Source organism: Drosophila hydei, unplaced genomic scaffold (genome assembly GCF_003285905.1).
Source record: "Drosophila hydei strain 15085-1641.00,03,60 unplaced genomic scaffold, DhydRS2 tig00000001-arrow-pilon, whole genome shotgun sequence".
Lineage (NCBI taxonomy): Eukaryota > Metazoa > Arthropoda > Insecta > Diptera > Drosophilidae > Drosophila > Drosophila hydei.
Genome location: NW_022045643.1, coordinates 1,482,878 through 1,499,971, shown reverse-complemented (window position 1 = coordinate 1,499,971; position 17,094 = coordinate 1,482,878). Strand labels below are relative to the sequence as shown.

General features: G+C 41.2%; 1 protein-coding gene across 3 annotated transcripts; it reads left to right on the top strand.

Annotated features, from left to right (window-relative positions):
- The first annotated feature begins 33 nt into the window (after window positions 1–33).
- Window positions 34–17,050, top strand: LOC111603072 (protein ECT2). 3 transcript variants are annotated; one of them, XM_023320529.2, is made up of 12 exons: window positions 34–599; window positions 4,730–4,946; window positions 10,218–10,353; window positions 10,422–10,528; window positions 11,143–11,392; window positions 11,551–12,897; window positions 14,251–14,382; window positions 14,438–14,788; window positions 14,856–15,797; window positions 15,858–15,968; window positions 16,031–16,180; window positions 16,240–17,050. In XM_023320529.2, exons 1-12 carry the CDS (start codon window positions 569–571, stop codon window positions 16,366–16,368), a joined length of 3,903 nt encoding a protein of 1,300 aa, XP_023176297.2. In that variant the 5' UTR covers window positions 34–568; the 3' UTR covers window positions 16,369–17,050. The 3 variants fall into 3 exon arrangements, with proteins under 3 accessions (XP_023176297.2, XP_023176298.2, XP_023176299.2); XM_023320530.2 differs by lacking the exon at window positions 11,551–12,897 and having other exon boundaries at window positions 36–599; window positions 16,240–17,029; XM_023320531.2 differs by lacking the exons at window positions 34–599; window positions 11,551–12,897 and adding an exon at window positions 1,747–1,988 and having other exon boundaries at window positions 16,240–17,049.
- Window positions 17,051–17,094: the final 44 nt, after the last annotated feature.

Sequence of the window (17,094 nt, the reverse complement as noted above, 5' to 3'; positions counted from 1 at the left end):
TGCCTTTGTGAGTAGAAGAGCAGGCAGCATTAACATTTATGTAAAATAAAGCGAGACGAACAGCCGTGCGACCGGACGTGTTTGACCGTTGATTTTGATTTTTAATTCCGACGCGCTTCAAAGAAAGTAAAAACTAAAACACGTACAAGGCGCAATGTAATTATTTATAACAATTACAATCTACATTGGTGCAATTAATGGTGTGTATGCTAAGTAAATTATAAACAGGATTGCAAAAAGTGCTAAATTAAAGTGACGCCGTCTGCTGCCGCTACTGCTGCATTCGGTGGAATTCGTTTGTGTGCGTTTACGCGTAAGTGTGTGTGTAAATTGTGACTGTTGGCGCTTGGCAGCGATATTTTGCGCGCCGCTTTTTAATTAACCGACGCGTTGTTCAATTTAATTGTGCAAAAACAAAGATGCTTTGGCATTGGGCAGTATTCAAGCTATGAGTAAATCATAGCAAACAAACCAACATTAAATAATAAAACAAAGAAAATCAAACACGAAAGCTGTTTCTAAGTGTATGTGTGTGTGAGTGTCCAAAATTGAATGCAATTCAAACGAAATGGAGACCATCGAGGAGCAATCAAAAACAGGTGAGTTTCAGAAATATAGCATTGAAGAGTAGGGCAATAGCAGCTGTTTTGCCTCACATCCGCTGTTTGTCTTTATTTCTATATAAATATCTATTTTTTCTTTAAATTTTCAATTTTTCAATGTCGCAGGCGTTAAGCACACCCATAAAAAATGTCACTGCCAGCAAATAAATATCTTTGCTAGTACTTTCTTGTTGTAGTCAGGGAATTTTAAGCTATTTTATTTTAACTTTTTGAAATTTATTTCGGTGTGAAACATATTTATGTGTCGTTGTGAATGATTTGCGCGTATTAAAAATGTGTGTGCAAAATGTGCGCACCCCTCGCCCCGCTGCGCACTCAACGAACCGGCACTGTACCCAGCAAAAACAATAACCAAAAGCGCAGCCGCCACGGCGAAGTTCCTTGCTGCCTGCCTGCCTAACAGTAGGTAGATCAACCAACAAATTGCGTGCGTCTCTCACCCTCTGCTCTCTCTCTTTCTCTGTTTCGCTTGCTGGTTTTTGTTATTGTTACTAGAGCCTAGTGATTTACCTACCACACGTTTGCATGTCTGCTTTCCCCTGCCTGTCCTTCTTCCCTCTTTCCGGGTATACATACTTAACAGGGAGCGCGCACATGCCAATGTTTTCGGCTGTCTGCTCAATGTTAATGGCATTCTTACACATACAAACGCATCTGCATATATGCATAAGTGTGTGTGTGTGTGTGTATGTCTATGAAGGCCTTTGCGTCGTCGCAACGTACTGAGCCAAGGCTCTGCCAGCTGACAACGTAATTTTATTACAAGATTCCACTTTGATGAGTCTTTTCAAGAAAAAACCTTTAGCGAAATATCAAAACTAGAGTCCACACGATGTTCATCATACATATGCCACTCAATTAGTTTTTCATCATGTCGCTCTGGCAAGGGGCCAGCGAAAACGAAGAAGAGGCAGTAGTAGAGTGACCGGCGCAGACAACGGCAAAGGGAATTTCCCAAGGAAGAGAAAAGAAGAAGAGAAGTAAATGCTAGCCATTATTTCCCTCTGTTAGCCACCACCTGTGAGGGTCGTTTCGCACTCTGCCCTTAATGTCATGTATTTGCATTTGTGTCTGTTTCGCCGGGGGCGAACACCTGTGGCTTCCGCTGACTAAGTTGTCAGGTTATCTTTTAGTTGCAGTTCAGAGTTTGATCCTTAAACATCAGCTTCAGCATGTTGCACTTGCCAGTGGCAGCAACAACTCAACATTCCCAGCTCAGCTTTGGCAACGCATGCAGCAAGCAGCGAAATTTCGTCACGGTTCGTCGTCAGGCTTGGTCGTATTTCACATACGCAGCCCAGGAGGAAGTCAAGCAGACGCATCTCAAACAGGCCGCACTATGTCAAGTGTATGAGGACTTTACAGGTATTTCCTTACACGGCTGAGTGTTCTTCAGGGTTGTTCTTAACGAAACTCACAAGCAGCAAACATATTTCATATCGAACAACTTCAGTCTGGGCATTTTGTGGTACGCAATTTAATTGAAATTGAAATTGAAATTCAGAACGTGTTTTTGCACTCTAAGGAATTTGGCGCAAACAAACTCAAGCAGACCAGAGAAACTCTGAATTCAAGCAGAAAGTGATATATAATATATCTACAATATATATATCTATATTATATATAATATATACATATATCTATAATATATATTTGTGTTTTGCATATACATAATGTATGTGCCATTTTAAACAGATTTTTATAAGATCTAACAAACTAGTAATAGCTTTCTGCAAGTACAAAGAACTTCCTTATTAATATTATCTTTTCGTTCAATAGTTTCCCCTGTCGTCAGTCATAATACTTTTAGTTGTGTTTACCTTATAATGATTATATAAAAAAAATATGTTTCTAGCTCAATTTCTTGGGAATGTAATTGAAATAAGTAACTTGTGCATTTAAATGGTTGTTGCAGTCGAATATTGGATGACTGAATTCTTAGCCGTGCTTTTTATAGTAATACGATAAATAAATGGGAGACTATATATATATATATATATATAAATGTAGTGTAGAATGTTCTCTGTGTTCTCCTATTAACGCAGTTGCTTGGACTGCCTCAAGTATTTCATTTGCTATGCGAAGACTAATAATTTTCATGGATTCCACTGTGAAGAGGTGTTAACTTTTGTAAACATAACAAACTATATATTTTACTTACAACATATATCTATAGAGACCATAAATTTCCATTGTAAAACTTAGTTATTCTAAAAATTTCATGCGTCATGCGGCGACGAGAAGAGCAACAACTCCTGTCCATTCCCCACTGTGAAAGCGGATGCTGCATGGGCCAGAGAGAGTGATGGCGGGGATAGAGATAGTCTGGACTTTGTTCAATTGCCCAAGTGGCGACGCGTCTGCTTCGACGGAGAGATACAAAAGCGCAATTGGCATCAGTTACAGCTGCACAATTCTGGATAAAATTAATGCACAACTGCATGTGCAATCAATTCTAGGGTAGCTGGGGCTGGGCTGGGAGGCTGAGAGGCTGGGCGGCTGTTGGAAAATTTGTGTGCACTTGAACAACTTGTGTAGAGCGAGCTCATCGTGTGGGCGGTGGGATTGGATTGGGTGCATTTTCTTTCTCTTTGCGTTGGCTTGTCAAAACTATGATGGCAATGAGCCGAAGGTCAGGGACGGGGGTCGGGCGGCTAGGTATAGACAACAAGCAATAATATTAATAGCAACAATCAGCACTTGGCGATCACAATTAAAATTGATGTCAACAGCTCGCAAAATTGCGTCTAAATAATCGACTCTGCCCTTCATTCAGTTGTGGATGGCTGCTGACCGAGAGATATTTCAGAGAGATCCTCTTGGTTCTATTTTGTCTTGCATTTTGTTTGTTTTCTTTTTGCGCAACAGTTCGCAATTTGCATAAACAAACAAATGTACAGCAAAAACAGCAACAAAAACTGTGATGGCCATAAATCATAGCGCCAAAAACTTTGAATACTCTCCTCCTCCTCCTCCTCCATCTCCTCCTGCTACTCTTGCACTTGAACAAAGTGTACTTAACAATTTTTAGTGCGCTGCTCAAGAGGGCGTGTGCGAGGGTTGAAGGCAACCAAGCAAGCTCATCAATTATAAACAAATCACATGTTTAGCTGTGATAGATTCACAGTATATCAAATGTTAGCTTCAAGTTAGAGTAATTAAATATAAAAGGTAATTAAATTTAGAGGCTAATTTGTTTCCTATATTCCAACTATACTAAACTAGAATAGGTACTGAATATAGACTAACCCTGAACCTGTATATAACGATTGTTAGCAAGAAGCATAGCAGGCCCCGATATAGAGAACCTTCTTGCCCTCTCTATCTGTTCGCGTGTCAGACGTTCCTATGCTTTATATATCATTGAAATGCCTTTATCAAAATATTCCAATTTCAGCCCAAATATGTGTAATTATTCAGCAATAGACAAAACATTTGCAAAGCCAAACCAAGTATACCTCAAGTGGAATTCTTTGTGTAGGAAAACAAAGCTAAAACTTACATTTCTCTGAAATAAAGCTAAACAATAATTATAAATAATGTTGATTTATTTGTAAAGCAGAAATTATGCAATTTGAATATCGTATTTGTATAAAACTATAGTTAAGCAAGTCAGTGCTTTAGTCGGAAGTGACAGACTAGGATATACCCTAACCATGTTATGACAATTATGCAAATAGATGAAGAATCTATCATCATACGCAACATATATATATACCTTATGGGATCTGGCACGCCTACTTTTGCCTGTTACATTAATTTTAACAAAAACAGCTTAAATTCAATGGGTTCAGAGTTCATTCCTTAAACTTAAACTTTGATTCATATTTTATAAAATTACATAATTAAGTTCCCAAATATTGATTCTACTTAAGATAAATGAATAAGAAATCTCCCATAGATCTTTTAGATTCGTTACTTTGCATACAAATTGTGAATATCGTATTTGAGCAAAGGCTGATAAACTAAAGAAACATTCCTGAGCTATGTCGCATCAGTTGTGCCCTCTTTGCACACTTCAGCAGTATAAGCTTCAAGCTATATATAGCAAGTAGCATCACTTGTACTAATGCCTGGTGTGTCGTTTGCCTTTCTGAATTTTGCAGAGATGTCCATTATGTCAAAGCTGCCCACACGCATCTGCCTGGTGGGCGAGGCTGGTAGAGATGCGGAGACGCTGCAGGCAGCCGAGAGTTTTGGCATGCCCGTCATTCAGTCGGAGACGGGGCAGGACATCATTAGCGATATGGATTGGCGCACATTCTATGTGCTGCAGGACTTTGAGGACGAGATCTTCGATGCCATACACAAGCAAAAGGAATGGTAAGTGTTTCCCTTCCATTTACTCTTTCTCTGTTGTCGTGTATCTTACTTTAGCCAGATCTTTGGCGTCTATAAATACACATCTGAACATAATGTCAGCAAATTGAATAAGACGCGTCGTGGCGTCACGGAGTGCCACGAGTGGAGCACCAACAGCAGCCAAATTTGAAATTGAGACATACGCATGTGCACTCTGCTCTGCCTCACTCCCAAACGCCCCTGCACAGAGGGTTGAGATTGACAGCGCCACAGCCAAAATCCGTTGACAACTCTCGCTTTCCAATATATTTTGTATACCCTGTAAATGTTGCTTTGCATGACTAGAAGGTGTATTGAAATGCGAGCAGACAGATGTGAGAGCCCCGTTAAAACGAAGTTGCCTTTTGGCCACATACAAAAGTGACTTATCAATAGTTGAGTAGAAATTCCCTATTAATTACAAACGTATCTTTGGCATGTCTGCAGGGTACATTGCAGTTGAGCACTCTCTGTCTCGCTTCTATTTTTGGTTTTCTGCAAATTTGCTACAAATTGTTGTCAAATTTGAGGCTTGCGCGACAGTTTCTTCCACGCTTGATTAATTTAGCCGCTGCGCAGTAATAGCCACATTTAAATTAAACAAGACAACAACAACAATGGCTATAGAGCACTTTAATGGGGAGTGTACGACTAGAAGATACCCTAAGCTAAGCGTCTCTCTTCTCAAATATATCATAGACAGTTTCCACAATGTCTCCTGAGATCTGAAAGCACGAAAATGTGAAGCGCCCGAGTTCTGAGTTCTTTACTTGAAACTTAGCCTAACTTTGTCAAATCTAAACTGAATGTGCCCAAAGGTTGCTATCGATTCTTATTCAGATTTAAAAAATATATTTATTTCCCAGTTAGATCGCAGCCTGTTAGTCCCTTTGCACATATTCAATGAGTTCCAGGGTATAAAAACATACAAAAAACATGCACGGTCTCTGCCTCATTAGAGATTAACAATAATAATAATTTTTTTTGTTTTATTTATTTACGATCATATTCAAGGTCAACAAATGCGTTTGTTGTGGGTTTGCAATTTGTGGCAAATGGCGGATGAAAGATGAAAGATGGAAGAGGAAAGATAGCATATGGTAGCTGGGGCATTGGGGCATGGCAAGGGGAGCATCTCTATTGCCTGTTCGGCTTTGCTTTCATGTTAAACATCAGTTCTTTTCCTTTTAGTTTGCTTTTCGCACAAATTATGTAAAAAAGAATTGGAGAAGAAACGGAAGCTGACGGGGGGCCTTACGAGTATTATTTATTTGCCAAAATTTCATTCATATTTCGTTTGTTTGTGTTTTCTTTTGCTGATCTTTTTTTTTCATTTTATTTATTTTTTTGCCATAAAACTGTTTTTAGCTAGTTTAGCATATAATTGGTTGATTTTTTATGGCCCCTTGCTCAAAAATAAATTCATCACAATTCTTATAAATAGTTGCCAATTAGTTGAGCATAATATTCGAAACGTATTTGTTGCCATTTGTCGGAAGCAATGCTTACTCACTCAAGTTTTCTGTAAACAGATTGCAAATGCAGATTGAAAATCCTATGTGTGGCACAGCCAACTTAACAAGGTGGACATTTAATTTTAGTGTTGCCAGATTGTTTAAAATAGAAAGCTTTTAGTCTTTAGTTCACTTATTTAGAAAAGTGAAAAGAGTATATTGGTACGAGTATTATGTAGTCGGTCCCTGCCAATTGCAACATCCCTACTCGTTTTCCATTATAAAACAATTATATCACTATATGTGCATGTGTGTGTAAATGTGACCCCTTCTCTGTCTCTGATTCCAATTAAAGTGAAGCCCTTCTTCTATAGAAGTTCGTACTAATTGCCATGTAACATATGGACTTTTGTCTGTGTATAGAATTCGGGCAAACTTTTTGGTGCTTTCCGCGAAAATTCATGCAAAGCGGCCGACAGCTGTTGAGAAAAATTTCCTTGAATGGCTTTTCAGAACACGCACACACACAGCCACACCTACTTAACAGCCACTTAAAGTCGCACAAATTGATGCCAAAAAGATCTTGTTAATTGTGACACAGCAGCATTGGCTAAATATTCGATCTACTCTATGCACTTAAAAGTACTCAGAGATATATTTATATAGAAACTGAATCATAAGAAAACGCTTGCATGTTGGCATCCCCCTTGGGGCATTGCCTATTTTGGGGACTCTTTCATTCAGCTACAAAAATCTTAATGAAAATTTGCTAACAGAAAATTCATGAAAAACTTTTTTTTTTTGTTTGCTAAGGAATTCGTTAAGCCAAAAACTTTGCGTACTTCCAATGAAATCGAAATGAATCGCTAGCGCGTTCACATGATTGCAGAGGTGGGTATCTATATACATGTATGCCTACATTCATATGTATGATGTGGGGGAGCGGGTGGGAGGTGCGCTACTGGGCTGCTGCGGGGGTGCGTCATATTGCAGCAATCTATTGGCGCCACGATTCTATAAAAAATGTTTTATATGTGGAACACGATGGCAAAGTGTGAAAAGCGTCGCCAACAAGTCGGAAATTCTTGACAAAAAAACAACAACAAATGAGAAAATCCTCAAATCGCAGAAAATAAAAATATATATAAACTACATATTTTTTATAATATTTTTTGATACATATATAAGATACACAGACAAGCTGTGCGTCCATATAATTTATAAGTTTCCAGCATGGCTAATTAATTTTGTGTGAGGGTTGGGGCTGCGGCATGGGGGATGCTGCACTGCTCAGCGCCTCTGCTGTCATTGACTGCTCTATAGTTTTGACCCTCGCAAAGTTCGAGTGTGGCTATGGCTGTGCTTGTTTTGGTGTTAAAGATCAGCGCACTTTACAAGCAACAAGTTCTTCATGGATTGCCCATAATCCGTAAACACATAATATATATCCATATATATATTCGATCTGGAGGTCAGCACTCTTTCATCTTTCAGCTGAGCAGCACGCGCTGCGCATTTCTCTGCATTGAGTAAGCATTGCGCCTGGGTTTTCCTTCTGCTCCGTCATATGTTTGTTCTACGAAATTCCACTGACATATAATATATATTCTATATATTGTATTGTCAAATATTTGCACTAATTCAAATGTCGCACCTGCTCACGCAGCTTTTCTACGCTTCTTTGTTTATCATTTTATGATTTCGGGTTTCTCTATGTTTGCGCAGCTTACAGAAACATTTTTCTCTCTGTGCATGTGTGTGTGAGTGTTTGGCATTTGGCACTTGAGTGTGTGCCATCAAGTGGCATTTTCTATTTCCACAATTTTTCATTCCATTGCGTTTCGCAGCTGCCGTCGCCGTCGCAGCCACCGCCGCCGCTCGGCATTCGGTTCAATCATTTTCCACAGTTCACGGCGCGGCAACAGTTGTGTTTTTGTTTAGTTTCAGCTGTGCCGTTAGAATCATCAAGACGTTTTTTCCCATATTAACAATAAATATTTTCAAATATAATATATATCAGTTTGCGCCAATCAGCCTAGGCTGAACCATAAAACTTAGCGTTTGCTTAAACATTTGTGTGTGCCGCTTCCACATAGATGGAAACCTATTTGTGGTAAGTGCCAGGTGCTGGAGAGTGTGCGTGTGAAAGCTGTGAGAAGTCTCGCCTTATCGTAGTGAAACTGAAGTGCGTGTTAGTTGTGCTCTGTGAAACAAGTCTTAAGTTTCCAAATCTGTTATTCGTAATGCCAACAAACTGAAACGAAATGCATTGTGCAATCGACTGTGAGAGTAACAAAATCCAAAGCTTTTGCTGCATGGCAGCTACCAAGATATGCCAAGTTTCACATAGAATGCAGCTAACTGTGCCAATTTCGTGCAGGGGTAAAAGAATGCCTAACTTAAAGGTATTCAGCATGCGTACATTGATTGCTATCCTAACTGAGCTAAGCAATTCTTTGCTTTGCTTCAATATAATATTTCATGCTAAATATCTCTAGATTTATTTCTATATTTATTCTTTAAACATGCACACTTCCTTAACCTAGTTCAGATTTTCTCTTAAATATCTTGAGATGCTGCTTCTTCGAATCGATTATTTACTATATGCCAGCTTGTTGCTAAGTCTACATATATCATTTTCTTATAATATATAAATTTTTATGAAAATTATTTAAAATATTCTGAGCTTTTCGAGCTTTTGCTAAAGAAAAGGCAGCAGAAAGAAAGCTTTTATGCATAGAAGAATGAAACTTAACTAGGCTTGATATAACTATTAAAAATCGTTTTAAACTTCCATTTTTTTTTCACATTTTATTAAAATTCAAAGAGCTCTCAGATTACTCATCTTCTGTCTTAAGTAAGTCCCATGTCAATCTTTAGCTCTTTCCATTCAATCAATAATTTTTGCCAAAAAAGAAAAAACATTTAATTTCCTGGTAATTTGAATATTTATACAAGTTGCGCTGCTGCTGCTGACCAAGCCCATTTTGAATGGCAGAATGTAGCGTATGTCCTAGCCGCAACGCATGAATGAATGATGAATGCATTGTACATAAATTAAATTCAATATTAAAAATATCATAAATACATAAGGCGGAGGGAGCCGCACAGAATGGCAGAGGGGGCGGCCACGCAGTCCGTAGGCAGCATCCGCCCACTTCCGCTCGATTGATTTGTTTATAAAAACTTCCGGTACGTGGCCAGTTGGATGCCCGTCAGAGCAGCCTGTACAGTCAGCCTGGCTGGCATGTGCTTCGTCATAAACAAAAAGCCCTTAAACAAATTGATTGCTGCATGAGATGTGGCTGTGGCTGTGGCTGTGGCTGTGGTTGGGGTTGGGGTTCAGTTTGAGGTAGCTTGTTCCAGTCAAAGTTCAGTGGGAATTCGTCTGGCTTTTGATTGTTGTTTACATACCCAGCCAATTGCCACCTGGTGTCGCGTGTGTATATCTATCCATCTATCTGTTTGCCTCTGTCGTTGTCTCTGTTTCCGAGCGACGCAACTGTTCTGGAAAGGGGAATTGTTAAGTTGCAGTCACTCGTCGATTGCCTGATCGCACGGCTGTGCTCGCGTCTGTCTCTGTTTGTGCAATTGAAAGCGCCTATAACCGATTTATAGTCTTGAGTGATTCGAATAATTGATATATGGCTACTGCAACAGCGCCGCAACGGCCAAGGTCAATTGGGGCATTACAAAAATCGCCTTGCATAACTCAAAAGTGTGCCAGATAAATATTTAACGATCTCTCTTTCTCAACAACTCGCCCTCTCACGCTCTCTTTTCACATTCTGCATTGCAGCATTTTGGGTCCACCCGCTTTGAAGTATGCGGCCGAGATGAAACAGACGCTGGGCCAGAACACCAGGCCCATTTATAACTATGCGATGCGCGGCGTAGTCACTTGCTTCACGGGCATACGCAAAAAGGATGAGCTGGTGAGTGTAACAGCTCAATAAATTCCCCCAAAAGATCCGAATATAATTATGAATATCTTTGATTGCAGACAAAGCTGGTGAATCTCATACACTCCATGGGCGGTTGCATCAAAAAGGATTTGAACACGAAGACCACGCATCTGATATGCAATCACAGTGGCGGCGAGAAGTATCAGTAAGTAGTTACTATAGAAGGGTTAGTGGAATAAGCATAAAGCGGAAAGCAAATCAAGTCACAACTGCAAGGACTGCAGCTAAAGAAGTGACTCAAAGCGTTTCAGGCATAATCATTTGTGTAGACTTGAAGAAGAAAGCATTAAGGAAACTTATCTAAGATTTAATTATGATAAATTGTGTAAAGATCTTAAAGCTTAAGATTCAATAATGATAAATTGTGTAAAGATCTTAAAGCTTTATTGAAAGCTTCACAAATGAAAGTTATGAAGTCTAGCATTAGTCAAGATAAATACAATCAAATAGAGAATTACTTCAAGCATAACTTTAAATATTCACTCATTGAGTGACCTAAAGCTGTTTTAAAACTCTAAATCTATATGTAACTGAAGACATTATTACTATAACTCTTATTTAAATGTCAGTCATAGCATCAGTTTTACAGCTTCTACCATATTGAGTTCTTATAAATATGATCAATTATCCTGCACAGATTTAAAGCTCTAGCTCTAGCTCTAGGCAGGCATCATGCTTAATTTAAAGCTAGATGAAAGCGCAAAGCTCAGTTCTAAGATCAGTCTTTACTTTCTATATTAATTGTTTCTCAACTTGCAGATACGCCAAAACCTTTCGTCTGACGGTTGTGCGTCCCGCTTGGGTGTATGCCGCTTGGTCGGCTCGCAATTCGTTAGGCTTTGAGGCCACGCAGGATAACTTCACTAAGGCGCATAGGTTGAAGGCGTTCGAGGGACAGAAGATTTGCTTCTTTGGCTTCCCCGCCGAGGAGCATCAACACATGGTCGATGTGCTGCTCGAGAATGGCGGCGTCTGTGCCGAGTTGGACGATCCGGAGTGCTCGCATGTCGTGAGTTCTGTGCCCCAAATAATTGCGGCTCTTTTTCCACCTAAATTGTTTTTTTTTTCTCGCTGTAATCTGCATGCAACTCACTCTTTTGGCATTTGGCTTAAACGTTTTGTTTGTTTGTGTGTCTTATGGCTGATTCTTGTGTATATATCTTGCAGGTGATGCCCAATACGGGCGCTGTCCTTACAAGCACTAGCTCTAGCTCTACTAGCACTAGCACTGATACTAACCACACCACTAACACTAAAACCCAAACATGCAGCAGCCCCAAGTCCCCCACAACTGACGCAGATTCAGCTGATGAGGTTGAGCACCAGCAGTATCAGCAGCAGCAGCAGCAGCAGCTGCTGCTGGACCAGGAACTGAACGAGCAGCAACGGCAGCCAGTGTCTGATAAGGAGAATCAGTCTGGGGAACTGGATGACATTCATTTCGATGAGCGTCTGTTTGTCGAGCTGGGCGACATGCAGCAGCCGGAGGAGCTGCCGCTGCCCGACTCGGCGGATGAAGAGGACGTGCAGGCCAGCACGCCGAAGAGCAGCAAACAGTCGAGTCTTATTATAGCCGCCGGCACGCCCACCAGCTGCAATGGCAGCCCCTTAGCGGCTGACGACTTTCAACGCAATGCGGAGAGACTGTCTCCCATCCTGATAGCGCCTGCCAAGCTGCTCACTATCGACACAATCAACGAATGCGACATGGAAACGGATGACCTGACTACCGCAGCAGCTGAGAATGACTTGAAACGCAAACGCGACAGCTTCGACAGTGTCTCGCTGATGTCTGTGGACTCGTTTGCCCTGCCCGCAAGCACCAAGAAACCAAAGCTGATACGCACGGGCTCCATAACGCGCACGCTGAAGCGTTCCATGAGCTTTGTGGCTGATCGCACGCCTATTATCAAAACGCTGCGCACACGTCGCAGCTCCATTGCCGTCGCCGATGCATCCACATTTCTGGGCAGCGAGACAATTGATGCAGATGATTCCGTGTGCTCGCTGGCCAGCATCAATAGCACGCTGAATGAGTCCATACGGAAGCCAGTGAAAGCATTGCGCAGTATTTGCGATCGGATTACGCGCAGCAGCAGTCGCCGTGCCGAGCGCGAGGCCACGCCCGATGGTGGCCCATTGGATAGCGGCTTCAAGACGCCAAAAGCACCGTTGCAACGTTTTGGCGTCGGTGGCAGCGCGTCAGCCACTAAGAAAACAGCAAAGCGTCTCTTCGGACCGGTGGGCGGAGGCGCCAGTGCTGTCAGTTGCTCCCTAACATTAACAACTAACAATGCCAATGTCCTTGCCAAAGATACAGTCAACGCCATTCCCTGCTCTGCTACTACTGTTACTGCCTCTGACTCAGCCTTGTTGCCCTCGAAACTCAGCTCATCTGCAACAGCAATCACCTCAGCATCATCATCTGCATCACAAACCACATCATCATTGAACGCTGTGCCCGCGGATGCGCCCAAGCTGACAGCGTCGACATGCGCTGCCGACGAGCAAATGGTACTTAAATGGATAATATCCTAAGCCTAATAGCTTGGAAACACTTTGAAACGGCACAGCATAGACTTCTTATAGGGCATTGTTAGGCTATTTAGAAAAAAACTGCTTGGAATATAACTTACTTCTATCCGATAAACTCTAGAGCTTAACATTTGTTAAGATTCTCGCATTGAACTATGTTAAGATTCTCGAATTGAACTTTGAGATCCTCTCGAGCCTCGATCACTTTTCATTTGAACTTAAGCAGTTTCTTTCCTTTCCATTTGGCTTCATCTTACGTGTGAACTTCTCTATTTCGTACGCTTCTCGCTGTGCCCTTTGCATTGAAACATTTTGTGCTATTTTTTTGTTCGTTTAATTCGTCGCGCATTTGCAACATTTTTTCAGCTGCTTAACGAGCTGCGGATCACGTCTTTCTTCTTTAACCATTTTCAGGCCAAATTTGACAACTTTGAAGCAACAAATTTAATTAAATTACATGTTAATTGTGTTTATGGTTATGTTCTGTAGTTTTTTAAGTCATAATTTGGGTGCGGTGTTTGATCTGCTAAATATCTTTCTCTCTCTCTCTCTCTCTATCTAATGCTAATGTCTCTATTTTCCAACTGTTTTCCGAGCACACACGCAACAACAACAGCACAATAAATATTAACCAACAGCACACGTTCCGCTTGAATAAATGTTAAAAATGCCTTCAAGAATGCCCAAAAAACCAAAAACAAAAAAACAAAAAAATGAAGAAAAACATTATAATAATAATAACAAATAAACATAATGTACATAAAGGCTGGGCGCTTGGTATAGACTAACAAATATTTGCACAAATGTTTCAGTACATTCGATGGCAGGAATTTTTGAGATAAACAAGTTCATATTTTATTTGCTTTTTCTATATTTTTCTACTCTATTGTTTTATGATCTTTGTTTTGCTTGCGATTTTTATGCCCGTTTCAAAGTGTTTGCCAAAAATGTGCATTAAAAATGTTTTGTTTGGTCATATTTTGTTCAAATTGTTGAACACGAAATCGAAATTGAAATCGAAATCAAAATCAAATTCTGATACCGATTCAGATACAGATACAGCTGCTATTATGTATATCATTTATTGTGCTGCTCTGCTCTGCTGCTGGTGCTGCGTTTGTGAACTGTACAATAGATTTGAATTAGTTAGACGCTTGATTTAAGATTGTATTGAATGCATTTGGCAACAAACAAAACATTTTTATTTCTATCACATTGCTCACATTGCACATTTTCATATTGTTTATACTTTTGTTTATTTGCTTGCTTGAATGGCAATCAAATTGAACTGGACTCACTTACTGATCTATGCATCTATTGCCCGCCCATCAGGTTGTGGATGAGCACACGACTGTGTCGAAGCCGGAGCCCAAAAATCACAATACTCACATCCTGAAATCGGACTGGTTCTGGTATACCATACAGAATGGCTATGCCAATGAGATGGACTATCTATTCGGCGATGTAAGTGCAATCGAATCCCGGTGCCAACTACAAATGTTAATCAATCTGCCCTCAGTACTTGGATAGCATTACGAACACGCCCAGCACAGATCGTCGCGACTCGCTGCCCATTAGCTTTAATAAGCGGAAACGGAAGCGTTTCTCACAGCGCATTCAATTGGAGGGCACACCCTTGGGCTCGGGCAAGCGACGATCTTCAGTCTCAGATGCTGGCCTGTTGTCCGTCTCGAATAGCTTCTTTGACTGCACGGCCAGTCCTGATAAACTGGAGAATGATAAGCTGTTGCACGTGGAGCCAGAGGTTAGCGAGGCCACGCCCACCAAGAAATCCATGCGCTTCAATCATTTTATGGACTTCTTTACCACGGAATCCAACTATGTGGGCATCCTAGATACCATTCTGAATGTAAGAGCAATCGCTAGGATTGTTTACCAAGCAATACTCAAATCCTTCTCTCTCTCTTTCCGTGCAGCTGTTCAAAAACAAACTGGAAGAGCTGGCCGAAACGAATGATTCGCTGCTTAATAAATCGGAGATCAAATCAATCTTTGGCAACTTTCTGCCCATACACGAGGTGCATCAGAGCATGCTGGAGCATCTGCGCAAGCTGCATGCCAATTGGCGCGAGGATTGCCTCATCGGCGATATCATTATACAGCATCGCGATGAGCTGATCAAGGCCTATCCACCTTATGTGAATTTCTACGAGCAGATGAAGGAACAGCTGCAGTATTGTGATCGCGAATATCCACGCTTCCACGCCTTCCTCAAGATCAATCAAACGAAGCCGGAGTGTGGTCGGCAGAGCCTGCAGGATCTCATGATCCGGCCCGTGCAGCGGCTGCCCAGCATTAGCCTGCTGCTAAATGATATATTGAAGCACACCGGTGGCAGTAATGCAGATCATGCGCGTCTCGAGGAGGCGCTCAAGGCCATCAAGCAGGTGACGCTGCACATCAACGAAGACAAACGGCGCACAGAGTCGCGCATGGCCATCTTTGACATATTCAACGACATCGATGGCTGCCCAGCGCACTTGGTCAGCTCCAATCGCAGTTTCATCTCCAAGTGTGAGGTCAACGAGCTATCCGATTCCCTGAGTGGGCGTGGCGATAGTCTATTGCTCTACTTGTTCTCCGATTCCATAGAGCTGTGCAAGCGCCGCTCGCGCGGTTTCAATACGGCCAAATCGCCCAGCACGGCCAAAACGCACAAACACATAAAATTGATATCGCTGAATACGATACGCTTTGTCATCGATGTTACGGACAGTCCGCGTGCTTTTGGGCTGCTGCAGCGTGGCGACAAGGAGAAGCTCTACACCTTCAGCATCATTGACGAGGAAACGGATAAGCTGGTCTATCTCAAAAAGTTGTGCATGCAAATTGCAGCGCATACGTGTCGCACAGATGCCGTGAGTATTTGATAAGCCAATAAACTATATGAAAGATTGAACTTATTGTTTTTTGTGCAGGACAAAATGATGCTGAGCCGCACTTCGCTCGAATTGGAGGTGGACATCAGCGATGTAAATGTCAGCACATTGAGCAAGGCCTTCAAATTGGCTGCCAAGACGCGTTTAAAGGTGCGTTAACTAAGTTATAAGATAATCATATGCAACTAAAACACTGTTTTGTAATTTGGCAGGTGGGACGCGCCTTCTCCTTTAACAAAACCCCCAACAAGCTGAAACGCGCAGTGTCCACAATGATGACATCGCCATTCGGCAGCACCAACTCGTTGACGCCCGCCTCGCAGCTGGCGCAGATGCGTCTGGCCAGCTGCACCAATATTAATGTAAGCTCTAATGGTATATAGAAATATATGTATTTACTATATACAATGCTCATTAACAGGAAGTAGCTGATGAGGATTGTGCCAGCATGCGCAGCAATTCGCCATCCACGCAGTCGGAGCTGCTGGTCGTGCCGCCTCTATCAGTGCAGCCCACGCGCAAAAACAAGGCCGTCGTGGGACGAATTTAGCCGGCGACGCTTGAGCCTGGCCCTGGCTAATGCTCAACTCTCTCAATAAGCGTATTCCATATGAACTTTTTGTGTAGGCTTTTAAGTATGTCTCGGTACAAACACACTCGCTTGTACGCATGCGTAATCATAATTCATACTTTCGATATTCGTAAACTCTAAAACAAAAGAAAGAAAAAAAAAAATCACGCGTCCAATCAGTTTAAGGTCGTAGTTTTAGAACTCGTATAAGATTTAATTGTCGCGCGCGAATGTTGAAGCGTTTGCGTTGTTGTAGGCGTTCTCAATGAATTTGTATTTGTAGCACTCAAGTCTATGAATAATTGTAAATAGTTTTCTTATTCGCACATATATACATATATATAAGTGTATATATATAGTAATCTATCTATATGTTCAATGTAATCGTATAATGCAACTAATCGTATTAGTGACTTGAAATCGCATTCACGCACTGAAAAGCAAAATCGGTTCGATTTCATCTTTGTTCGGCATTGCAAAAGCTGTGAATGTTTACTGAGTAAATTTTTTTTAAAAAAAAAGTACATAACGATTAATGTATAAACTCATTCAATTTGTTTGAGACAGAGGCATGTACAGCCAAAACGTTGTATTGTAAGAGCATGCTGATTTTTAAGATATAATATACGACACAATGATATAAAAGCTAAAAACTAAATTGCAGTTCTTGACTGTTGCCTGTTCTGTGTGTATGGAATGGTAATT

Excerpts from the sequence above, each read along its gene's own strand:
- LOC111603072 (XM_023320529.2), top strand. The coding sequence starts at position 569 with ATGGAGACCATCGAGGAGCAATCAAAAACAG. Across the intron at positions 600-4,729 it reads CGAGGAGCAATCAAAAACAG|AGATGTCCATTATGTCAAAG; the intron begins GTGAGTTTCAGA and ends TGAATTTTGCAG. Across the intron at positions 11,393-11,550 it reads ATCCGGAGTGCTCGCATGTC|GTGATGCCCAATACGGGCGC; the intron begins GTGAGTTCTGTG and ends TATATCTTGCAG.